The sequence below is a fragment of the Myxine glutinosa genome, chromosome 8 (assembly GCF_964187855.1).
Source record: "Myxine glutinosa chromosome 8, kmMyxGlut1.1, whole genome shotgun sequence".
NCBI lineage: Eukaryota > Metazoa > Chordata > Myxini > Myxiniformes > Myxinidae > Myxine > Myxine glutinosa.
In genome coordinates this window covers 144,526,214-144,552,790 of record NC_136268.1, presented here as the reverse complement: position 1 = coordinate 144,552,790, position 26,577 = coordinate 144,526,214, and the positions used below count along the sequence as shown (strand labels likewise).

The 26,577-nt window shown below is 46.6% G+C and overlaps 1 protein-coding gene across 1 annotated transcript in view; it reads left to right on the top strand.

Moving 5' to 3' along the window:
* The window catches only part of DYNC2H1 (dynein cytoplasmic 2 heavy chain 1), a 235,102-nt gene that overhangs the window by 82,099 nt on the left and 126,426 nt on the right, over positions 1 to 26,577 (top strand). Inside the window, exons 16-20 of the mRNA XM_078784009.1 lie at positions 2,203 to 2,414; positions 2,553 to 2,723; positions 15,436 to 15,568; positions 18,395 to 18,512; positions 23,377 to 23,489. Of these exons, the coding sequence (XP_078640135.1) occupies positions 2,203 to 2,414; positions 2,553 to 2,723; positions 15,436 to 15,568; positions 18,395 to 18,512; positions 23,377 to 23,489 (747 nt within the window). The remainder of the gene's footprint in view (positions 1 to 2,202; positions 2,415 to 2,552; positions 2,724 to 15,435; positions 15,569 to 18,394; positions 18,513 to 23,376; positions 23,490 to 26,577) is intronic.

Here is a 26,577-nt window from a genome sequence, read left to right as displayed (position 1 = left end):
AACTCAAAATAACCAACATGCGAAAACAAAAATGCAGCGCTATACGACAGAGATACTGTACTTGCACGGCAAGATAACCACGTGACCGGGTGGCGAAAGCTCGTAACTCAGATCTCGGCTCGCATCTCAAAGCAATAAACCGCCCGAGCGACGGCTCGTATCTCGAAAAACTCGTAAGTTGGGGCACTCGTAAGTCAAGGTTCCACTGTATATATATATATATATATATATATATATATATATATATATATATATATATATATATATATATATATATATATATATATATATATATATATATATATGTATATATATATATATATGTATATATACTACCAGTCAAAAGTTTTAGAACACAATTTTCGCAGTTTTTATTGAAATTTACGCAGTTTAATGTCTCAATGTAATCTGAAATTAAGCACAGAACAAATAAACAATTGGAGATAAAAACGAAATCATATAATTATTTTGTTTAACAAAATTTAATTTAAATTTTTGACTCAGCAAAGTCCTTTTCCAGTCCAGTCCGGTAAAGAACCTTTTGCAGATATAACCGCTTAACACACTCGTGGCATTCTTTCTACAATGGAAATCAAATATTGTTTGGGAAGTTCTTCCCAACACTGTTGCAAAAGTTCCCACAAATATGTTGCACTTGTAGGTTGCTTTGCTTTCACTGTTATGTCCAGTTCATCCCAAACCAGCTCTGCCACTGAACCAAGCAGTATAGGAACAGGCTGTTATTACTATTACACCCTCTGAAGCATTATTTGGACAATATTGCACTGCAGCAAGCTGTTGACTCTCAGAAACTTGTCTTCTGATTCTGTTGTGGCTTTGGGTCTGCCAGACCTCTTCCTGTCAGAGTTTCCTCCAGTTTCCAAGTGCCTTTTAATGGTGTAGGAAACTGTACTCACTGACACCTCAGCTTTCTTTGCAATTTCTCCAAAGGAAAGACCTGCACTTTTAACAGTTATAATGGTCTGTCTGTCTTCCTTTGTTAATTGCATTTTTCTCGCCATTATGACAGCAATATACTACTTCCTGCAGTGCAATATTGTCCAAATAATGCTTCAGAGGGTGTAATAACAGTCTGTTCCAATACTGCTTTTATACAGACAGGGGGTTTGTAATTAAGTAATCAGCAGAGGTTGGGACACCTGTAGGAATTGTTTGCATCAACTTTTAAGGCTTAATTTACTTACATTGCTGCAGAACAGCTGTAAGTTGTTAACCCATTACTTGTTCCCTGAAGAAGACTTTTTTTTTACAATATAACTGTGCAATGTACATTATTTTCCCGTTTTTGCTAACCTAAACTTTTTTTTTAACGTCGAGCAGTTTACTGCTTACCATTTCAGGTTATTCACTGGACTTGAATTGCTTAAATTTCAATAAAAACTGGAAAAATTGAGGTGTTCCAAAACTTTTGACCGGTAGTGTATATATATATATATATATATATATATATATATATATATATATATATATATATATATATATATATATATATATATATATATATATATATATATATACATATATATACATATATATATATATATATATATACACACTTTATACTCCTTTAAAATATATATTTTTTTATTCTAATATGGTTGCTCAATGGCCGAATGGATAAAGCATCAGACTCCCAAGCTGGGGTTTGTGGGTTTGAATCCTGTTTGGGTTGAATTTTTTTTCCCTTACTTTTTCAAGTCTTTTATATCGCCTTGAATAAAGTCTTGTACGATGAGCAAATGCATTTTGTTCGTATTTAAAATGTATCTTGTGAAAAATGCCAGGGGCATAGAAAAGGCCCCTTTATATAAGGGTATGTGCCATGTGGCAAAGTATAGAAAAGAAGGGGCATTCCATAGCTTGTAGAAAATGCTAAACAATACAAAATAAGGGGCATTCAAAAAATCTCATTTGCATGCTGGACTACCCTTGTGTTCTGAGGAGGAACCAAGTAATGCTCGAGAAAATTTCATGTAAAGGGGTGCCAATTTGATTCATGCAGCTGCATGAAGAAGTGAATGTATTTTGTTTGCCAGATGTAGGGCACCCCTTGTTCAAGTGGAATTTTACATCAAATTATTCATTATGTGGGTAATTAGACAATGTATTTGATCGTGTTAAGCTGTTTGTTTCTGTTCCAAAGTTAGAGCCATTGTCGACGTGGTGTGTGTTTTCTTACAGGAACTTAATGGGCGCGCACAGGGTGAGGTGTCAATTCGGGAGGCCCTAAGAGAGCTTGAGATCTGGGGGGCATCCATCGTCTTCTCAATGTCTGGTCATCAAGATTCACAAGGCCAGCAGCTCTCTCTGATCAGAGATTGGCAGAACCTACTTGGTCAGCTTGGAGACCAGCAAAGCCTTCTGCAGAGTTTACAAGACTCACCATACTTCAGGTTCTGTGGCTCCATGTGTTTTGTTTATTAGTAACCATCAGTAGTGCATTTATATGAATTTGTCTAATTTTGTTTGCATCTGCATCTTAAACTGTTTAACCAACTTGGTAACATCTATCAATCATCTGTTTGTTGCAGTGGGTTTGCAGACAAGTCATCCCTGTGGGAGAACCGACTAGCTGAGCTTGATATCTGCCTTCACAGTTTGAATGACGTCCAGCGGCGCTGGCTCTACCTTGAGCCAATTTTCTGCCGTGGTGCACTGTCACGGGAACAGGGTCGCTTTCAGCGTGTAGACAATGGATTTCGGTACTGAGGCTACAACAGTAAATAATAATGTATTATTATAAGGGAGCAAACGTATATGGTTTTGTACAGTATGTATATTTGTATTACCAAAACGTCTTCTGCAAATTTTCTTCAACAAATTCCGGTGTGTGTGTGTGTGTGTGTGTGTGTGTGTGTGTGTGTGTGTGTGTGTGTGTGTGTGTGTGTGTGTGTGTGTGTGTGTGTGTGTGTGTGTGTGTGTGTGTGTGTGTGTGTGTGTGTGTGTGTGTGTGTGTGTGTGTGTGTGTGTGTGTGTGTTGTTACTGAAGAACAGGCTTGTTTTAGCTGAGAATAATGACTGTACCTCAGTTGCTGTGTTGTCATGATTTACACCAATCATTATACTGAAGGAGCTGGGGCTCCCACGTCGATCAGAAGAATGGACGCGACAAAAAGCTGGAATTCATCCGAGTTGCTTTAATCAAACCAAACACTCAGGCACTCTGAAAAGCCCGTTTATCGGGCAGCAATATATATACATATTATCCCGGAGCGTTTGCCCAGGAAAGGCGAGAGGGGGCGTGGCCCAGCGTCCTGGCTGCGGCCTGGCAAGTTGAGGGCGAGCCTGCCCGGGCATGCCCGGGCATCCCGACCGAGGCCTGGCAAGTTGAGCGCGGGCCTGCCCGGGCGTCCTGGCCGAGCCCGGCATGGTGATCGCTCCGCGTCCTTGATAGGTGCAAGGCGATTGTGAAAACCCAGCGGTAGCCGCTACACACGTCCCCCCAGAATCGACTTGCACCGGCAGGGTCAATTTGAGGGGGGTCCTGATGACCCGGCCGAAGCGACCCCTGGCGGGTCGTGGGAGGGGGTCCGGTGTGGTGGTGGGCGGTCGAGTGGGGGGCACCGTGGACGGGGGGCGGCCTCGCCGCGGCGGAAGGGCCACCCGTGGTGGGTGGTCGACGTCCACGTGCGCCGGCTTGAGGCGGTCCACCGCAATCCGGTCCGACCTGCCGCCGATGTCGATGACGAACGACTTGTCGTCCCGTCGCAGCACCCGGAAGGGCCCGTCGTACGGCGGCCGGAGTGGCCCCCGATGTGCGTCGTGACGCACAAAAACATACTCCGCTGTGCGAAGTGCTGGGGGGGACGTAGGACTGGGGGTCACCGTGGTGGGATGTTGGCACGGGGGCAAACCGTCGGGCGGCCTCCTGGAGGTCCGAGCGCTGGTGAGCTGCGGACCAGGGACTGGTAGCGTCGGGCACGAATTCGCCCGGGACGCGTAGCGCCTGGCCATAGACAAGCTCGGCGGTGGATGCCTGGAGGTCCTCCTTGGGGGCCGTGCGGAGGCCTAAAAGGACCCACGGCAGCCGGTCGGCCCAACCGCCGTCTTGAAGGCCGGCCATGAGCGCGGCCTTCATGGAGCGGTGGAATCGCTCGCACAACCCGTTTGCTTGGGGGTGGTAGGCCGTAGTACGGTGGAGCTTGACCCCCAGGTTGCGGGCGACCGCGCCCCACAGCTCGGAGGTGAACTGTGGTCCGCGGTCTGACGAGATGTCCGCCGGTGCGCCGAAGCGGGCGACCCAGGTGGCGATGAAAGCCTGCGCCACGTCGGCGGTGGTGGTGGAGACAAGGGGAACGGCCTCCGGCCACCTGGTGGTTACTGTCCACCATGGTGAGCAGGTGTGTGAACCCCCGTGATGGGGGGAGGGGGCCCACCAGATCCACGTTGACGTGGTCGAAACGTCGTTCGGGCACGGTGAAAGGTGCCAGCGGGGCCTGGGTGTGTCGGTGGACCTTGGCCCGTTGGCAGGCCTTGCAGGTGCTGGTCCAATCGCGGACGTCCCGACGAAGGCCGTGCCAGACGAATCGCGCCGACACCAGCTTCTGGGAAGCTTTCCGGCCCGGGTGGGAAAGGACGTGGAGGGAGGCGAAGATGCGGCGTTGCCAGGTGACGGGCACGATGGGGCGAGGCTGGCCTTGGGAGATGTCGCAGAGCAGGACAGTGTCCGCGAAGGGGATGTCGGCCAGGCGGAGGCCCGTGTCCGCCGCCCGGAGGGCTTGCACCGTGGTGTCGGTGGTTTGGTCCGCTGCCATAAGCGCAAAGTCCACGCCCAGGTGGACCGCGTTCGCGCTGGCCCGGGAAAGACAGTCGGCCACGGCGTTGTTTTTGCCGGCGACGTGCCGGATGTCCGTGGTAAACTCCGACACGGCGGAGAGGTGGCGCTGTTGGCGGGCCGACCACGGCTCCGTGACCTTGGCCATGGCGTAAACCAACGGCTTGTGGTCGACGAACGCCGTGAAAGGTCGGCCCTCCAGGAGGTGGCGGAAATGGCGGACGGCCAGGTGTAGACCGAGGAGCTCCCGGTCAAACGTGCTGTATTTGAGCTCGTTCGGCCGGAGCTGCCGGCTGAAAAAAGCGAGTGGCTGCCAAACCCCGTTCACCCATTGCTCATGTACGGCGCCCACCGCGTAGTCGGAGGCATCCGTGGTGAGGGCGATGGGAGCGTTGAGCACCGGGTGAGCGAGCAGTGTTGCGTCGGCAAGCGCCCGCTTTGAGCTTTGGAAGGCCGCACCCATTGCTGCGGACCAGGCGATGTCGTGCTTGGCCGGCTTGCCCCGGAGGGCTTCGTAGAGGGGCCGCATGAGTTGAGCAGCGCGGGGCACGAAGCGGTGATAAAAATTCACCATTCCCAGGAATTCCTGCAGGGCCTTTATGGTGCGGGGACGCGGGAACGTGGTGATGGCCTCGACCTTGGTTGGCAGCGGCACGGCCCCGTTCTTGGTGATGTGGTGGCCCAAAAAATCAACGGCCGTCGTGTCGAAGTGGCATTTGGCCGGGTTGACGATGAGGCCGTGCTCGCTGAGGCGCCCGAACAGTGTTCGGAGGTGGAGGAGGTGCTCGGCCCGGGACGTGCTGGCGACGAGGATGTCGTCCAGGTAAACGAAAAGGAACGGCAGGTCACGCAGCATGCCGTCCATCAAGCGCTGGAACGCCTGAGCCGCGTTCTTGAGACCAAACGGCATCCGCAAGAATTCGAATAAGCCGACCGGCGTGATGACTGCCGTTTTAGGGACGTCGGCCGCCCCTGACAGGTACCTGGTGATATCCCCGTATGAGATCAATTTTCGAAAAAATGACCCGTCCCGCCAGACGGGCGGAGAAGTCTTGGATATGCGGGATCGGGTACCTGTCGGGGGTGGTAGCGTCACTGAGACGGCGGTAGTCGCCACACGGGCGCCATCCACCCCCTGGCTTTGGCACGATGTGCAGTGGCGAGGCCCACGCGCTATCGGAGTGCCGCACGATGCCGAGGTGCTCCAACGCGTCAAATTTGGCCTTCGCCACGGCGAGCTTGGCTGGGTCGAGGCGGCGGGCCCTGGCGTAGACCGGCGGGCCCGTGTTTGGTATGTGGTGCTCGATCCCATGCCGTACTGCGACGGCCGAAAACGTCGGCCGCGTGGGGGCCGGGAACTCCGTGAGCAGGCGAGCAAACTCGTTCGCCGCCGGGACGGCGCATGCCAGCTCGGTCGGCGCGGAGCTGCTCAATGTGCATACCAGGGAGCTGAAGGTTTCGGCGTTGATTAAACGACGCCGTTGGACGTCCACCAGCAGTCCGTGTGCGCAGAGGAAGTCGGCGCCTAGCAGAGCCATGGGCACGTTTGCGGTTACAAACGTCCAAGCAAAGCGTTGGCCGCCGAAGCAGAGGGTGACGTTGCGCGGGCCGAAGGTGCGGATGGTCGATCCGTTGGCCGCAACCAAGGAGGGGCCGCAAACCGCGGATTGCCTGTCCTGGTCAGAGGCGGGTATGACGCTCAGTTGGGCGCCGGTGTCGCACAGGAAGCGCCGTCCGGACGCTTTATCCATGATGAACAGTAAGTTGCCCGTGTGGCCGGCGCTCATGGCTGGTAATGAACGCCGGCCCGGCCGTTTCCCGGCCTGCCGAAGGTGCACGGGGGTCGGCATGTCCGGGCCTTCTGTCCGAACCTGGCATGATAGTAACACCACGCTTGGTCAGGTGGAGGCCCCGGTCGTCGTGCTGGAGGTGGTCGGCTCGGTGTAGCGGCCGCCAATTGCGTCGGCAGTTCGGTCGTCGACCATGCCGGGTGCTCGGGCGCCATGGGTGTTGCGTCGGACGGCGGTGGGTCCCATGTCGCCGCTGCGATGCGCTGTCCTGCGGCGGAGATCTTGTCGGCTTCTCTGGCAAGGGCCCGGGGATCTGTGATCGTCGTGCTTGCCAGGGCGAGGCGTACCGGGTTAGGCAGCTGACGGAGGAACAGCTCCCGGAACAGGAATGCCGGAGAGTGCTCGCCGAGCAGTGAAAGCATGTAGTCCATTCGCTCGGAAGGGCGCGTGTCGCTGAGCTCGGGCAGGTCGAGCAGGCGCCGTGCGCGTTCCGCCGATGGGAGGGCGAAAGCGTCGAGGAGAAGCTTCTTAATCGCGCCGTATTTGTCAGCGGCTGGCGGGCTCTCGAGGAGGCTCAGGGCGCGGGCCGCGGTGGCCGAACCGAGCGCTGCTACCACATGGTGGAAGCGGGTGTCGTCGGCCGTGATGCCTCGCAGGGCGAACAGGGAATCCGCCTGTGCGAACCAAACCGCCGCGTGAGCCTCCCAGAAAGTAGGCAGTTTAAGGGCGACTGCCGTGTCCATGTCGGTAGGTCACCAATGAAGGAGCTGGGGCTCCCACGTCGATCGGAAGAATGGACGCGACAAAAAGCTGGAATTCATCCGAGTTGCTTTAATCAAACCAAACACTCAGGCACTCTGAAAAGCCCGTTTATCGGGCAGCAATATATATACATATTATCCCGGAGCGTTTGCCCAGGAAAGGCGAGAGGGGGCGTGGCCCAGCGTCCTGGCTGCGGCCTGGCAAGTTGAGGGCGAGCCTGCCCGGGCATGCCCGGGCGTCCCGACCGAGGCCTGGCAAGTTGAGCGCGGGCCTGCCCGGGCGTCCTGGCCAAGCCCGGCATGGTGATCGCTCCGCGTCCTTGATAGGTGCAAGGCGATTGTGAAAACCCAGCGGTAGCCGCTACAATACAAACAATAATTTTGCACCAATTTATTTGTAGTGTTTGTGATATTACATTTTTATAAGCAATTTAGGTTGAAGATTTAGGTTGAAAAAAATATACAAAAAAAAAAGAACCCCTCAGCACGTACATACGCATGGTAGGGGTAGGTGCAGCCTGGAGGTTTGGGACAATTACACCTCACCACCACGTATTTAAAAACACCTCACCACCACGTAATGAAAAACACACCACCACGTAATGAAAAACATCTCACCACCACGAAATTGAAAACACCTCACCACCACGTAATTCAAAACACTTCACCACCACGTAATTCAAAACACCTCACCACCACGTAATTCAAAACACGTCACAGCCACGTTATTAACAACACTTCACAACCACGGAAACGAAAGTTTGAGGGAGTAGTTCAGTGACAACACAGACAATGCCCACATATGCAGATAGTGTATATAAGCCCAAAGGCTTCAAAGTGACCAAGAGGATGAAAGAGCGATGTGTTTCCCTGATGAGCCCCAACAAAGGATGAAACCGTTCTGTAGCTTCACTTTTCATCTGCTTGGTGGCAGCTTCTGATTGTGACATTTTTAAACACTACTAGAGGCCCTTCTTGGTGTGCATTTATGAAGTCGCCATGGTGGTATCATCACGGCTTACGTCCAAGTTCGGAGCATTTCGATAATCATAAATATATAAATCTATATATGCAAGTATATATATATATATATATATATATATATATATATATATATATATATATATATATATATATATATATATATATATATATATATATATTGTTGCGGATCTCAAAACGTCGGCCTTCCCCTTACCAAGGGGGGATGAATCCCCTTGTCTTTTATCTAGCCGACGCGATCTGGGGCTATCACGTTCCTTCCGGTCAGGGCTGAATAGGGTGGTAGGTCAAAGTAGTCCTATTACCTAATTACCAGCGCCTCCCAGGAAGCAAGGAAAGAACTCCACCCGAACCACGGTTTTAGTGGACATGCCGAGCGATAGCGAGCCGCGATTCGGGCCGTTAACAGGAACTAACCCGATTGGAGCGGTTCCTAATCGTGCCACGTTTACCCAATGGAGAAATCACTAAAACGGTCGAATCAAGAGGAAAAGGAAGAACAGATTGGTTTATTAATTATTTACACAGGAAGAAGGAGAAGTACAGAATACACAGGGCAGCCTTAATAACAGTCTTATACGTATTCCCAGACAAACGGGCCCACACACACACACACACACACACACACACACACACACACACACACACACACACACACACACACACACACACACTCACACGGGGATGTAGATGGTCGGGGTTGAAGGTCCAGGGATGATGTCCACAGCTCGCTCTGGTCCCCGACTCATACCACGAAGGAGATGGTAGACGGCAGGCAAGCTCTCCGCGTGTCGTTGGCGCAGATCGGACAATTATCGGGGGGGTGGGGGGGGATCGGTAGGCTGCGCTAGCGGTTACATCGCGGCTCACGGCCGCATACGTAATAGAAATACTAGTGCTTTCTATGTGCTTCCAGCAAGCCCAAAGCCGAATCCCCAACGAGTTCTTGCAATCACTGCCAACGTGACAGTCCTCTTAATCAAAGCGCAATCGTGCAAGTCCTTTGTAAAGCGCATATATCCTCAAGTGCTCATAAACCGCATAAGTCCTCTTACAAAGCCAAGCGCAATTCCTTCAGTCCTCTCATGTGCATCAGCCCTGTTCATGCGAGCTCGCTCAGTCCTCTGGTAAGTCCTTCGCTCATCAGTCCTGTGGAAGGGCTTTGTCCTCGCGGTTATATTGCGCCGCCCAGCGAACCCTCTGGAACCTCTAGCCACACCCTGTCAGGCGATGTCGCCTCAACCCTGATTGGCTGGTGGCCCTTACCGTCCCCCTGCTGCCGATCCCGATCTCAGCCTCGCTGCCGCTCCACCCCCTTTTTGGGCCTACCTCGTGTCACTGGGCTAGTTCCAGCAAACCAAGAGCAGCAAATGCTGCTGGTAGCCAAAGCGTAACAAACTGTGAGCATCCCAAGCGTAACAAACTGCGAGTTGTCAAATGGGACGCGGGATGGATTCTGCCCAACGAAGTGGAATTTGGAGGGTGGAGGCACAATGGAAGGAGCCTATTCTTATTTGTTTTACACAACGCAGATGTCACTATTTGAAATGGCTTTATCTCACATATACGAAGAAATAACTAACGTTCTAAGGTGACCTACGTGTTGCATGTGGATTAACTATGGGGGCAAAACCTTTAACCTTTAATAATCAAATATGTACACTTCTCAGAACCGCAACAATATATATATATATATATATATATATATATATATATATATATATATATATATATATATATATATATATATAGCAATACCCCGGTCTACATCATTAATTGGTTCCATAAGCCGTGACGTAACTCGGTTTTTGACGTAAACCGGGCGTAATGCCTTAAAAAATGCCTTAAAATGAAGACAAACACCGTAAAACTAGAGTAAATAACTCGCAAAAGTATATAACTATCGCTAAACCTTAAAGAACACTAAAAACACATTTTGGTCATATTTTTTAATGAGTAATGAACAGAATTAATAAAAGAATTTGTAAAGAATAATAAATAAAATTAATAAAATTATGTTATTCACCTTAAAATTGGCGTCTCTTCTGAACACAAAAAACACATTTTAGCCATATTTTTAAAAGAGTAATGAACACTATATGCGGGGCTACTTCGGTGACTCATCAAAACTAGTGGAGGCCTTGCGTTTCTCGACATTAAGTAGGAACTGATCCAAAGTCCCGTGAATTGTGCGCTTCTTCTTCTCAGTTAAGATGGTCCTATACGGGAGAAAAAGGTCGCTGGTGCCATTCATCATTTTTGCGAAACGCTCTGCGTTTGGGTCTTGTGACTCAAATATTGCAAGACATTTGGAGAGGTGATAAAACCTTTATGCATTTCGGCTATGGTGAATTTCCTTGGCTCTGGTTCTGGAAGCTCATCCTCTTCGCGGCGCTCTTCCTTCAACGCCATTAAGTCCTCATTAGTTAAAGGCTGCTTGTCTGCCTCGATCAAACCGTCGAAATCCTCCTCCTCCAACTCCATCTCCAGGTCAGCGCTGAGGGAAACCAAGTTTTTAGACACAGCCTTGACTGGCGCATCAAACCCCATGAAATCATTAACAAGGTGGGGGCACAAACGCTTCCACACCCCATTCATCCCCGACTGCGTAACCTCCAACCATGCAGCATTGATGTTAAGCACTGCCTGGTAGATGTTATAGTTTTCCAAAACTGCCGGATGTTGATGCCTTCCTCCTCCGACGTTGCATCGACAGCCTGACGAAGAGTGCGGCGGAGATAGTAGAGCTTAAAAAGTGCTATCACACCCTGGTCCATAGGCTGGATGAGCAATGTGGTGTTGGGTGGCAGGTACACCACCTTCACAATGGGGTCGAAATCACCGAGGTTATGGGATGGCCAGGTGCATTGTCCAAAATAATCAGCAATTTAAATTGAATTTTCTTCTCTCGACAATAGCTATTGACAGCTGGGAAGAAATGATTGATGAACCATTCTTCAAAAATTATGACGGTTACCCCATGCCTTCATATTATTCATCCAAATGACGGGAAGAGACGCCTTCGGGATGTTCTTAAGTGCCCGGGGGTTCACCGCATGATACACCAAGAGCGGCTTCAGCTTGAAGTCGCCAGTGCAATTACACCCAAGCATTAGCGTTAGCCACTCCTTCGCGACTTTGTAGCCTGGCATGGTCTTTTCCTCCTTCGAGATAAAGGATCTGTCGGGCATCCTCTTCCAAAAAAGGCCCGTTTCGTCGACGTTGAAGATCTGCTCGGGCAAGAATCCCTCGTCCTCAATGATCTTCTTCAATGTGGCAGGAAATTCCTCGGCGCTACGGTGTCGGCAGCTGCGGCTTCGCCCTGAATCTTGACGTTGTGCAAGCTGAAGCGCCGTTTAAAGCGTGCAAACCATCCAGAGCTTGCAACGAAGGTTGTGTCCTTATCCTCCGGGTACTTCTTCAGAAGATCCTGGAACAAAGACTTCGCCTTCTCCTGTATCAGCAGCTGGCTCGTTGGTATGCGTTCATGGGTCTGGCGTTCGATCCACAACGAAAGGAGTCTCTCCATCTCGTCGGAAATCTGACCCCTCTTCACATTCATGACAGCAGTCTTCGCCGACGGTGCTTTTTCAGTGACGTATGCGAGAATACGTTCCCTATCATGAATGATGGTCGATACCGTCGACCGTGGCAGCCCTAAGGCATGCGCTATCACCGACACTTTTTCACCTTTTTCATACCTTTTAATCAGATTTAACTTATCTTCCATCTTAACCACATTACGCTTGGAAACACGAGCACTATCCTTCTTAGGACCCATGGCTAACACAGACACAGTAAAGGAATAATCACAAAAATAACAGCGAAAGGCAAAGCAAGCACGCGACCACAGCACAGGACAAAATGCATATGGCATTGCCTTTGTTTTGAATGAGAACCAGCAGCTACGCGTACGTATACTGTACGTACATTTTTTAAAATATTTTTAATGTGGTTTTTATGGTATTTTAAATTGTTTTTTTAGCTTATTTTATTGTTAATTTTTATGTACTACACTTTTTATGTACTTTATGTACTTTTATGTACCGACACTTTTTCACCTTTTTCATACCTTTTAATCAGATTTAACTTATCTTCCATCTTAACCACATTACGCTTGGAAACACGAGCACTATCCTTCTTAGGACCCATGGCTAACACAGACACAGTAAAGGAATAATCACAAAAATAACAGCGAAAGGCAAAGCAAGCACGCGACCACAGCACAGGACAAAATGCATATGGCATTGCCTTTGTTTTGAATGAGAACCAGCAGCTACGCGTACGTATACTGTACGTACATTTTTTTAAATATTTTTAATGTGGTTTTTATGGTATTTTAAATTGTTTTTTAAGCTTATTTTATTGTTAATTTTTATGTACGACTATATTTTATTTATTTTAAATATATTTTAAAGGAAAAAATAGTTTTTTTCACGTCCTCCTGTTATGATGTAGGAGTGACGTAAAGTCGCACATAATAACGTTCGCTGAACTGAAATTTACTCTGGAAGAGTGGCGTAAAGTCGGATTTGACTTGACGTAGGTCGAAATGGTGTAAAACGGGGTATTGCTGTATATATATATATATATATATATACATATATATATATATATATATATACATATATATATATATATATATATATATATATATACATATATATATATATATATATATATATATATATATATATATATATATATATATATATATATATATATATATATATATATATATATATATATATATATATATATATATATATACATATATATATATATATATATATATATATATATATATATATATATATATATATATATATATATATATATATATATGCATGCATGCATGCATGCATGCATACATACTAGTAAAAAGCCCTTCAAAAATGACGGGTTGAAAAAGGTTATTCGATAGTGCCGCCTCGTGAGCGTGCGAAAAACTGAAGCCTCGGCATAGTGTCAGGTGTGCTTGTATCTTCTTTATTTATTAGACATCCTATGGAATAAATGAACACTTATTCTTTGTCTTTGTTTTTCCTTTGTCTTTCCCTCGCGGTCCCCATGTGCTGTTTTTGTCTTTCCCTCGCGGTCCCCATGTGCTGTTTTTGTCTTTCCCTCGCGGTCCCCATGTACTGTCTTTCCCTCGCGGTCCCCATGTACTGTCTTTGTCTTTCCCTCGCGGTCCCCATGTGCTGTTTTTGTCTTTCCCTCGCGGTCCCCATGTACTGTCTTTCCCTCGCGGTCCCCATGTACTGTCTTTGTCTTTCCCTCGCGGTCCCCATGTGCTGTTTTTGTCTTTCCCTCGCGGTCCCCATGTACTGTCTTTGTCTTTCCCTCGCGGTCCCTATGTGCTGTCTTTGTCTTTCCCTCGCGTTCCCCATGTGCTGTTTTTGTCTTTCCCTCGCGGTCCCCATGTACTGTCTTTGTCTTTCCCTCGCGGTCCCCATGTGCTGTTTTTGTCTTTCCCTCGCGGTCCCCATGTACTGTCTTTCCCTCGCGGTCCCCATGTACTGTCTTTGTCTTTCCCTCGCGGTCCCCATGTGCTGTTTTTGTCTTTCCCTCGCGGTCCCCATGTACTGTCTTTGTCTTTCCCTCGCGGTCCCTATGTGCTGTCTTTGTCTTTCCCTCGCGGTCCCCATGTGCTGTCTTTGTCTTTCCCTCGTGGTCCCCATGTACTGTCTTTGTCTTTCCCTCGCGGTCCCCATGTGCTGTTTTTGTCTTTCCCTCGCGGTCCCCATGTACTGTCTTTGTCTTTCCCTCGCGGTCCCCATGTGCTGTTTTTGTCTTTCCCTCGCGGTCCCCATGTACTGTCTTTCCCTCGCGGTCCCCATGTACTGTCTTTGTCTTTCCCTCGCGGTCCCCATGTGCTGTTTTTGTCTTTCCCTCGCGGTCCCCATGTACTGTCTTTCCCTCGCGGTCCCCATGTACTGTCTTTGTCTTACCCTCGCGGTCCCCATGTACTGTCTTTGTCTTTCCCTCGCGGTCCCTATGTGCTGTCTTTGTCTTTCCCTCGCGGTCCCCATGTGCTGTTTTTGTCTTTCCCTCGCGGTCCCCATGTACTGTCTTTCCCTCGCGGTCCCCATGTACTGTCTTTGTCTTTCCCTCGCGGTCCCCATGTGCTGTTTTTGTCTTTCCCTCGCGGTCCCCATGTACTGTCTTTGTCTTTCCCTCGCGGTCCCTATGTGCTGTCTTTGTCTTTCCCTCGCGGTCCCCATGTGCTGTCTTTGTCTTTCCCTCGTGGTCCCCATGTACTGTCTTTGTCTTTCCCTCGCGGTCCCCATGTGCTGTTTTTGTCTTTCCCTCGCGGTCCCCATGTACTGTCTTTCCCTCGCGGTCCCCATGTACTGTCTTTCCCTCGCGGTCCCCATGTACTGTCTTTGTCTTTCCCTCGCGGTCCCCATGTGCTGTTTTTGTCTTTCCCTCGCGGTCCCCATGTACTGTCTTTGTCTTTCCTTCGCGGTCCCTATGTGCTGTCTTTGTCTTTCCCTCGCGGTCCCCATGTGCTGTTTTTGTCTTTCCCTCGCGGTCCCCATGTACTGTCTTTCCCTCGCGGTCCCCATGTACTGTCTTTGTCTTTCCCTCGCGGTTGTCAGCTCTTTCACGAGCCTCGATTCAGTATAGAAAAAAAAAAAAAAAAAAAAAAAAAAAAACCACTTGTTTACTCTGTGCGCATAGCAAATCACGTGCAGTGAATTTCATCTCACTGCGCCTTGTATTTATTGTTATTAAAAAATAATGTTTCTGTACACCACACTTGAACATCGGTTTGCATGCCACCATCTACAATTCCAATAGAAGAGACATAATTACTCTTGTATTGAAAATGTTTTTCGAGTTTATTTTATCGTGTTAAAATGCACACATTCGTGTTAAAAGATTGGCCTTTAAAACCTATCCTTTTGAAGGACATCTGTACAAACACACAAACTGACATTGTGTTTGTCACTGACACTGACATTGTGTTTGAAAGACATCTGTACAAGCTGCTATTTCAGTCTTTCATTGTAATGGTTTTGCAGAATGTGTGCTTTACATCTCTTTTGGGTAATACAACAAACACCCTTTGCCTCCTTGCCAGATCTATCCTGGTAGATGTTGTACGAGATCCACGCTTGCTGATGCTACTGTCTCGTGCTGGAGTGAGACACACGCTGCAATCATTGCTGGATCAGCTGCAACTTTGCCAGAAGGCATTAAATGAGTACTTGGAGGTAAATTTATATGGCAAGAGGTGCTTTCTGGTTAGGTGGGCCAATTCGGTTACTGTCACTTTTAATCTCATTAACAAGAAATTATAACATGGTGAAAAAAGGGGTAGGCAGAGGAAGAGATCAACATGCAGTCGGAAAATATTAATTACGCCTCTATCTCCATCAAGGACTGCTGATAGGGTGGAATGGCATTTTATAGGATGGAAAGGCCAGAGAACAACACGAATAATAATCCCGTAATTTTCTTTAATCTTTCCCCTTGTCTGTGTTTTCGTCTTGAGTGGAGACGTCTCAAATATAGGAATTAGTTTTACTTTACCTTTCGTTTTTGTTATTCTTGCATTGTTTCATTAAATTCATTATTTGCTGAATTTTACTTTTTTGTCGTGTCTGTTTACTTGTTTGTGGGTTCGAGTAATAAAACCCCGTGGCGGCCGTCCGATCAGGTAAGACTTCGAACCTTCCTGCGCGCGCGAAAAGATTATCCCGCCAAGTTTGAAATACGCCTCGGAGTTAACTGTTCGACTATCTGTCCAAGGCTGGTCTTCATCGGCTACGGACTTGACAATAACAAGAACAACAACTAGAACGGCACTCAGTAGAGAGCATACCTCCGCCTGGTTGGCTATACCACTCAATGGTGAAGAATCACTTTTAAAATTATACTAGCTGGATCCGGATCTGGATCCTCACCAAAATTGAATCGAATCGTCCTTGTCAGACACCCAACCGGTCCAACAAGTTTCGTCCAAATCCATCCATAACTTTTTCAGATATCCTGCTATGTATCGTTTTTGGCCCTATCTCCAAATGGTGAAGAATCACCTAATAAAATTCTAGTAGCCGGATCCGAATCCGGATCTTCACCAAAATCTAATCATTTCGTCGGTGTCACATACGCCACATCTCTGCCAAATTTCGTCCGAATCCATCCACAACTTTTTGAGGTATTTTGTTCACAAACAAACAGACAGACAGACAAACGGGTGAAACTAGAACGGGCACTCGGTAGAGCGCATACCTTCGCCGCAGCTACTTTTGTTGCCAAAATAAAAGACTACAAGATCTGTGTAGCAAAGCATTTTGGCATTAGTTTCATACAAATTGGACACAAATTGACCGCGCTGTGGTAAAAAGACGATTTTGACCTTTTCATGACCTTGACCTTGACCTTTGACCCGATCGATTCCAAAATCTAATCAAATGGTTCCCGGATAATAACCTATCATCCCACCAAATTTCATGCGAATCGGTTGAATACTTTTTGAGTTATGCGAATAACATACACACACACACACATACAAATAAATACACAGCGATCAAAACATAACCTTCCGCTTTTGCGAAGGTAAACATAACCTCCATCCACCTTTGGTGGCGGAGGTAACACCAACAACAATATTGTGACAGTTGGGCTTGAAGCAATCCCACCGGAATGCTGTGGCATCATCCCGTCTAGCTTGTACTTTGACAAAAGACTATTTTGACTCGGCCCAATGGAATAAAATTTGGCCACAATTGAAGGTACTGCCAGCAGAATTGTATTAAATTGGTAATTGTTCCAACCAAGTTTAGTCACGATTCACGAAACTATGACAGACTGGAGGGATAGCCAGCTGCAAACTGTCATCCTGGTGTATCACAGGTATGAGAAGAAGTTAATGGATTCTATCTTGTATTTTTAGATATTGGTACTTGTTTCAGCGACAACTATTATTATTAGCCCCTGTTGGACTTACTCTGAAACGGGGGCTTATGGATTGGGCCACGTCTGTCTGTCTGTGTGTCAATCCGTGTGTGCGTCCGCCCACACATCCGCAACCATTTCATAGAGATTAATTTACCGATCTTGTTCAAACTTGGCAGAAAGATAAATGAATGATGGCTTACATGTGCCCGTCATCTTTGGTCGAGATCAGATCAAATATGGCCGACTGGCATCCATTTCGTTAGTTAAACGTGACCCCCGCCATTTCTCAGACATCCATGGTCCGGTTTTGTTCAAACTTGACACAATCACACTGCATGGTGGCATACACGTGCACCTCACTTTATTTTGCGATGTGATCAAAGATGGCCGACTGGTAGACTCGGGGCCATTTTAGTTGTAAACAAAAAAACACCTATATTGAACACGTCTTCAACCTTTTCTCAGAGATGCATTTACCGATATTGTTCAAACTTGGCACACAGATAATGAATAATGGCTTACATATGCACTTCATTTGTTTTCGAGATCAGCTCCAAGATGGCCGACTGGCGGCCATTTTGTTACATAAACGTGTCCTTGTAGCGGCTGCCGCTGAGTTTTCACAATCGCCTTGCACCTATCAAGGACGCGGAGCGATCACCATGCCGGGCTCGTCCAGGACGCCCAGGCCCGCGCTCAACTTGCCAGGCCGCAGCCAGGACGCTGGGCCACGCCCCCTGGCGCCGGGCCTGGGCAAACCCCCTGGCGGAATAGATATATATTGCTGACTGATAAACGGTTTTTCAGAGTGCCTGAGTGTTTGATTTCATTAAAGCAACTCAGATGAATTCTAGCTTTTTGTCGCGTCCATTCTTCCGATCGACGTGGGAGCCCCGGCTCCTTCATCCTCAACTATTTCTCGGACATTAATGTTCCGATTTTGTTCAAACTTGGCACAATGACAATACATGAGAGCATACCTATGCAGAGGATTTTGTTTTTTAATTCAACCCAAGATGGTCAACTGGTGGCCTTTAACTCCGTGCAGCAAAAGTATTAAAACCACGCGGGCTATGACATTTTATGTGTTTTTCTCCATGTTTCTCATGCACTGTTATGTTTTTTTTTTTATTCAGGAAAAGCGTATGGCCTTTGCTCGCTTTTACTTCCTTGGAGATGAAGACCTGTTAGAAATTTTGGGACAATCCACAAAGCCTGCAATCATCCAGGCCCACCTAAAAAAGCTCTTTTCAGGTCAGAAAAATTGCTTCGTTGTTACTGTAAGTCAAAAGGCATGAGCAGAAAATATGAAGTCGTCTAAACTCTAAACCATAATAAAGTGAGCAGTCTCTCTGCCAGTTGCTTGAATATTAGTACACTCAATCAAACCCCCCGTACACAAGCTTAGACTTCGATTTTTATTTTAATGTCGTGAACAAACTTTGGTACATCACAGGCGATGACGGTTGTGGTCACGTTTCAGCGGATTGTGTTTGTGGTTTCTGAGAAGGAAGCAAATACCTATTTGGAGGGGCAACTCCTTCCCTTCTCTCCCCCCTTAGAGTTTGTTTGTGAAGTAAAGTTTGCTCATGGCATTAAATAAAAATCAGGGTATAAGAGGGTCTAAGGGAGAGGGGGTCTTGATTCCTCCCCACCCTCCCCCCCATCCCCCAATAAAAAAAATTGGTGCATACTTTCTCCTCTGAAACTACACACATGATTTCAATAAAACTTGATAACAACCTTCATCACCCACAGTGGACTAGAATTGGTCACGACATTCAAAAAATAGGGGAGATACCCCTGGGCGCTCACCTGGTAGAATAAAGCCGTATACTACACTGACTAAAATAATTTTAAACAGTATCACGGTATTATAAACCAATTTCAATGGTTGCTAGGAGACAGGGCAGCATGTGGAATCACACTAACGTTATCACAAGACTTTAAACAAAGAAACAAAAAACCTATTTTGGGAGGGTAATATATCTATCTATAATTCCATTAATCTCTGTGTGTATGTGTGTATGTGTGTATGTGTGTATGTTTGTCTGTGACCGCTGTTTCTCGACAACTACCGGTCCGATATACTTGAAACTTGCCAGGTATATTGCTGGGGACCCGAGGATGTGCCTTTTCAAGGTTTGAAATTAATCGGACAAGTAGTTACCGAGCTATGGCGATTTCTTTACCAAACACCGCAAGCCGTTCGCTTTGGACCAAACCATTTCATGTAAATAGAGGGGGGGGTTCTGTGGACGTTGCGAATGGACCAAACCATTCATGTAAATAGAGGGGGGGGGTTCTGTGGTCGTTACTGCCACGTGGTTTCAAAGTTTTTTTTTGTTGTTGTTGTTTGCACGCATGTTTTTTTGCACCCACGTACGGGCACGCCCTAGGATGTTTACACACACACACCCCTACACAAATTTTTTTTTTTTTTTTTTTTTGGCAAGGAACGGGCACCCACGTACGGGCACGTCCTAGCTTATATATAGTACGGGCATGCCCTAGTATATATAAAACAGTTTGTGCGTGTGTGTGTGTGTGTGTGTGTGTGTGTGTGTGTGTGTGTGTGTGTGTGTGTGTGTGTGTGTGTGTGTGTGTGTGTGTGATGTTACCGATAGACTCCGAAACGGAGAGGCTCACGTGCTTGATATTTGGCATAGCCATGGCCATTGAGCCTGGGACGAACATGGCCGAGACAATATTTGACAAGATCCATATTTTTTATTCATATTTACCTCAGCGCATTTCAGCGAAGTACCCGCTAAGCTCAGCTAGTGCGAGCAGCTCGCTGATTCGCTCAGAGCGATCACGTGATGTTCCATCCCATCACACGTTTGCACGTGATTCAGGGCGAAAAGCCATTGCGTTTTTTCACCTTTATGCGATCATGTTTTGTGTCGATTTTGTGCGATATGATTTAAATTTTAATTCATATTTCGTGTTTACGAATTCGAATACGAAGGATTTCCCCCTTTCCCCTTTCGATTTCGAATACGAATCGAATACGAGCTTGAGTCGAGAGGGCGAATGTACGGGTTGGGAATGTGCGGGTCTCCCTTCCCCCGCCCGGCAACGCCGGTACTGGAGGACGTGGGTCACAGGATTGATGAGTCTCCAAAATCCGCTTCGTGCTCTTTCGAAGATGCAGGACGATGTCGCGATTGTTGTGCTGCTCTCCGACCATGAGAACTGCAACGTCATTGTTGACTGGCCCTCTCTCTTCCCCATCCCCCATCCGTCCTCCCCTCCCTTCCCCCTCTGTCCTCCCCCTCCCTCCCCCCTCCACCCTACCCCTTCTCCCCTCCCCCCTCCACCCTACCCCTTCTCCCCTCCCCCCCTCCACCCTACCCCTTCTCACCTCCCCCCTCCACCCTACCCCTTCTCCCCTCCCCCCTCCCCCTCCCCCCTCCCCCTCCCTTTTCCCCCTCCCTTTCCCCCCCTCCCCTTTCCCCCTTCCCCCTCCCCCTCCCCTTTCCCCCTCCGCAGGGTAAAATCAGCTGCAGGGTAAAAACTGCAGTGCAATTACACCAGCATTGAACCACCAATAACAAGCAAGCAATCGGTTTCCACACACAATAGCAACTCATTTAAAGTGTTTTATGTCAGAGTTTATTTGAGTGATGTGCTCCCAAAAGGCTTGTTAAAGAATACCGAAACTATTCATCTTAAACATTCCTTAATGAGATATCCTCCTTTAGTTTGTTGCTGCCAAAGCAGTTCTATGTTCTTTATTGGTTCCTTCCTTTGTGTTTGGTCGAGCATATCAGTCAGGACCCATTTGTAAAAGTTATAATCTTATATTGCCATATGGGTTTGCCATGTTATGAAAATAATCGATCTAGTCCTTCAAGTCATAATAATTAATGTGTTCAAATTAGATCGACCCTCACTCTGACCTTTAATTTAATGTACGTTACAAATCCGTGTCATTTTGGGAGGCATGCATTGGCTTTGTAACTATTCTTCACACAATTGAGCCAAAGCAAATGAGACCAACATCAACACAGCACTGACAAATGAACCAGCCAGTCAGCTGGGAAAAATATCGTTATTTGTGTGGCTGGTAATAAATGGAAGGAATTCTTTGTTTGGTCTAGAGTCTAGACTATGATAATGGGGCACTGGAGCAGGATGCTCTGCCAGTGTGGTATAGAATTGCGAAGCTTGAGTTCCAATTTGTATTTTGAATGATCAAATTGTGTTTGATCACATTGTGTAACAGGGTTGATAACCTATTACCTGTGCACACTGCAGAGAGGTGTGGTGGGGATGAGGGTGGGGGTGGGAGTTCATAAATGTCACAATTTTTCCATACTAGAAATACCCGCTCTCTCCAGGAGTGCAATATGGGGCTACGACCCCCTCCCTCTGGCAAGGGTCCGTTTTTAAACCACTCGCGCTATGCCACATGTACAGGTGAGAATTTCAAGTTGTCCAGCCACCGTCGTGGGGGGAATGAGAGGTTTATTTATGCTCAAGACCTGATCCTGGTTACCTGAAGCATGTATGCAAAATTTGGTGAAGATCGGCCAAGCCTTTTTGATTCTATAGAACGCATACATATTGTACATACTATTAATGTATTTCATCCTCCTCTTATAGGATAGGGGGAGGCTTGTTCCTGTTAGAAGGTTTGTTTTTACAATTCTTAACCCCTATTTTTATTGATACCCTTGAGTTTCTTACATGCCTAGGTGTACTGAACCAAACCACCATTTAGGTTTTTCTCCAATTTTTCTGCCAATGTCCGAGCTGTATCTCGGATCTGGCCGGGCCTTTCAGAACGAAAATTTGCAACAATAATGGGAATAAAACTATGCGGGGTTGACCTCATTTTTTAACTTTGACCTAATTTTAAGGTAATGACCTAATTATAGACATTTTGACATTTTCGTCATAACTCGACTGAGGTTTGTCTGATCAGAACAAAAAATTGCCCTCTCTAGATAGCCTATAACAAGGTGCATTTACGTTTAATATACATCATACCTCTCTGGGTTAAAGGTCAAGGTCAAATAGCGGTCTAAAGAAAATAACGCGGTTTTTTAAAATTGCTCAATTTTGACAATTCAGAATCTCAAAAAACCACTTGGTCCTCCAAGATATTCTTACATCATAATAGTGGACCTTCACTGAAGTACACCTTATAATTGATTCATATCCTTGGCCTACTTTTTTCAGATTGTGACCTAATTAACAAAAAAAACAACCTTTTTCATCAACTTGAATAATTTTCCTCCGATTTTCATGATTTGACTTTTCAGATCGTGTGTATATGGGAAGACTTACCCAGTGCCATTCTAGTTGGATCATGGGCTCAAGGGGAGGCTTTTCCTTGGCGATTGCGTTTTGTTCACAGATATTTAGTTTAATATGATCTTATAATTTGGCTGTTCTTGATAATGAGTATGTTCTTCTTTTTGTTTTGCCATTTTCGCTTTCATAATGTAGCTAGTGAAAATAATTGCCCACCTGCTGTGTCTTCTTTATCACTTGTCTTTTAGCAGAACAAACCTTTTGATGTCACAGGAAATATTTGTTTCCGTTATTTCAATTGCACCTGTCTCAAAGGAAATGCACCCACTGCTGTATTACCGAAGAAACATTTACTCTTCTGTGATTGCAACATTTTGGAATTTCCACCACAATGCATTTGTTACGCAGCAACGTAATGCAAAGAACCAGCTGATGCAACAATAAATGGCATCACACACCAGTTATACTTTGACTGCGTATGGCACCTTGATAGCAAATGGGAAGGTGCTAGTAGAAATGAAATATAGTATATCATAGCCCTGTCAAGTGTCCATGTGCATACCATGATTAACCCTGAGGTCTTCCATCATCCTTTATTGATGGTGAATCATGTGTGAGCACCTCCACATTGTTTTTTTTCAACTTATTCTAACTTACTTATTTCGAACTTGTATAACTTGTTACACATGTAAAACTCATTGCCTTATTTACCAACAACATAATTTGCATTGTCTTTGCACTTCTTGGGCTGTCAGGGTGATCACAATGTGCTTCTTGATCCCAATCTAAACGATTTTTTTTCCTACTTCCTACTTTTATAGAAAGTGAGTGTTTATGCGTATGTTCTTTGCAGGAATCCACAGCGTGGAGTTTGATTCCAGTTGTCAGTATATTGTATTGGTGAAATCTCTTCAGGGAGAGAAAGTGCCACTGCGGAACAAGGTGCTTGTCACAGACCAGGTGGAGGTGAGATTAATTTCACCCACACATTTCAACTTTTTGGATTATTCCAACACACTTTTGACAGAAAACACACCCACAGTAGGGACACACAATACATTATTGAGTTGATGCCCCTGAAAGGAACACAATCATGAATTATTTTTAAAGAGATGTGTTTTAGAAGATGATATCCCTGACCCATTAGCACAAAAAAATTTTTTTGGGGAGATTACTAAGCCAGATAATCAGGTTTTAAAATCGGATTATTTTCACTTCTGCTATGCAAATGAGCTACTTCTGTTGATTTGCGTGATGTGAAAGTTGCACAACTCATTAACGGATGTGTGCATCTGTATTTCATCACACGTTATTCTAGTGTTCAAGAGGCCAATGTGCCAAGCTTTTAACTGTTCGAATCGTCGAGAAATTTGCCCACAACTCAGAAGTTGTTTTTTTGCATCCCTGACCCACGAAAAGGTCAACGATTATGTGCTTTGTGGTTGAAAAAGTGAGGAATAACCAAATTCAACATCAAAACGTTTGTTCATTTAAAATATCATGTTGTTTGCGAAGACCACTTCGAGCCATAAGCATTCATATTTGATCATCAGGCTCACAACCTGGGAAACAAGCCTTGAAAATTGCTGAAACACGACACCGTACCGACACTTACCAGGCGAGAGGTACATATTGATTTGAAGCCCACCCCATGTGATTCAAGCTCAGAGCTAGTCCTCAAGTAGTTATCTATATTACTAGAACACTAGCAGGGCCTATCTGTCGCTTCGCTGATGAACCAATTAGCCATCCTGTTTGCCAAAAATTGCTATATTGGATCACTGCGTCTGTTTTGACTCCGTAGACCACGATAACCTTAACCAGCACATGGGAATATTTCATCAGTTTATGAAGTGTCCTCAGGTCTATTACTGGTTGGTGACTCATTGGGGCTGTGTTTGTCATATTCACCAAGGGCAGTTTGCATTCTTGTAAGATAGCAGATCGATCTAACAGGAGCGAGCCAGAGATCCTTCGCCGCACAGTCTTCCATATAAATGTTATTGTTCTGCACAAACTGGCCTGCAGCATGGTGACAATCAACTGATCCTGCTTGTCGCTTCTTCGACGGGTGTAATTAAGAGATAATGGCATTTTCCAATCTCCACTCTCACCACCCGTTCACCCCAATCAACCCCCCCCCTCCCTCCCCCCCCCCCCACCCCCTGTTTCCACCCCTCACCACAACATACGGGTGAATGTCAACTGCAGAGTAATTGTATACCTACATGTAAGTAATATTATAATGTTTTCAGAGAAGAGGACTTTGAGGAGGGCAATGGAGACAATGTTCCCAATCCAATTACTGCAGTTTTAATCAACTAATACCCTCGTAAACTCGTACCCAAAAGAAAATACACCTTCTGTTTTTCCGTTCAAATTTCTTTTTTTTTAGCACACCTGGGACATAGTTCCGGTTAGCTTGTGGGATGGCGTGTCATCTATCCATCAGTCCATCTGTAAACACTTGCAACTTGTTCTCTGAAACTGCTGATGGGATTGGAACCAAACTTGGCTAAGATAATACTTGGTATATTGGAACTCAAGTTTATTCAGGCATAAAACAAATCAGGATTTAAGGGAGTCTATGGGGGTTTGCCCCCCAAAATAGGTATTTGCTTTCTTCTCAGAAACTACACATACAATTCGGATGAAACTTAACTACAACCTTCGTCATCTGTGATGTACCAAAGTTTGCTCACGACATTAATATGTGGTCAATAAACCACGCTCGGAGGGCCGAGGTGGTGGAATTGCCGTTATCCACCGTCAAGACATCAGGACCAGCCTCATCCCCATCGCCTCATCCTCATCCTTTGAACACCTGGCTTTTAAACTCTCTGGTCGCACGCAGTCAGTCATGGCTGTCGTCTACCGCCCTCCCAAACCACACCCATTATTCCTGTCTGACTTCTCCTACTTTCTGACCCAGCTATGTTCCCTCTCCCCCTCAATCCTCCTCCTTGGTGATTTCAATATCCACATGGATTCCACTGACTCCACAATGACCACTGACTTCACTGATTTACTCACCTGCTTTAACCTCACTCAACATGTCAACTTTCCTACGCATATCCGTGGTCACATTTTGGACCTTGTCCGCTCCACTGGATTAATTTTGCACCATCTCTCTGGCTCCGACCTCACCCTCTCTGACCACTTAGCCATCACTATGACCATCAACATCCCCACCCCAACACCAAGACATTATCGCACTATCAACTTCCGTAAGCTAAACGCTCTTTCACCTACCTCATTCTCATCCACCCTCTCTGAAAAAATGTCCACTTCTCCCTTCATTGACCTCCACACCCCTTCCGACCTCACTGACTACTACAACCACACTCTCTCCTCCTGCCTTGACCAGCTTGCACCTGTAAAAACCAAAACAGTTTCTTTCACCCATTCTGCTCCCTGGTTTACCCCTGAACTCCGCCTGATGAAAACTCGTGCTCGCCAACTTGAAAGACTCCGCAATAAAACAGGTCTCACAGTTCACTCCCAAGCCTACAAGGACCACCTACAACACTACAAAGATGCCCTCTCCCACGCCCGCTCCGCCTACTACTCTCAAATTATCCACTCTGGCTCCGGAAACCCAAAAGCACTCTTCTCGACAATAAACAAACTCCTCCGCCCCCTGGACACCACCACCCAGTCATTCACAGTAGACAACTGCATCTCCTTCCTTTCTTTCTTCCAACGCAAAATTGACAACATCTACAACAGCTTGACCACCGCCGCACCCGCTCCCCCTCCAACCACCTGCCCCCCCCCCCCCCCTTATCCTGCCTTCCCCTGTCTCAATTCTCCCCGGTCTCCTCTACTGACCTCTCTGAACTCCTCATAGGAATGAAAACTGCCACCTGCACTCTTGACCCCATCCCCTCCAGCTTTGTCAAGGCCTCCCTTCCTGCTCTCTCTCCACTTATCATTGCAACAATAAACTCCTCCCTGTCTACAGGCATCGTCCCACCATCCCTCAAAATTGCTGCTGTTACCCCCATTCTAAAAAAACCTGGTCTAAACCCTGACACCCTAAGCAACTTCAGAC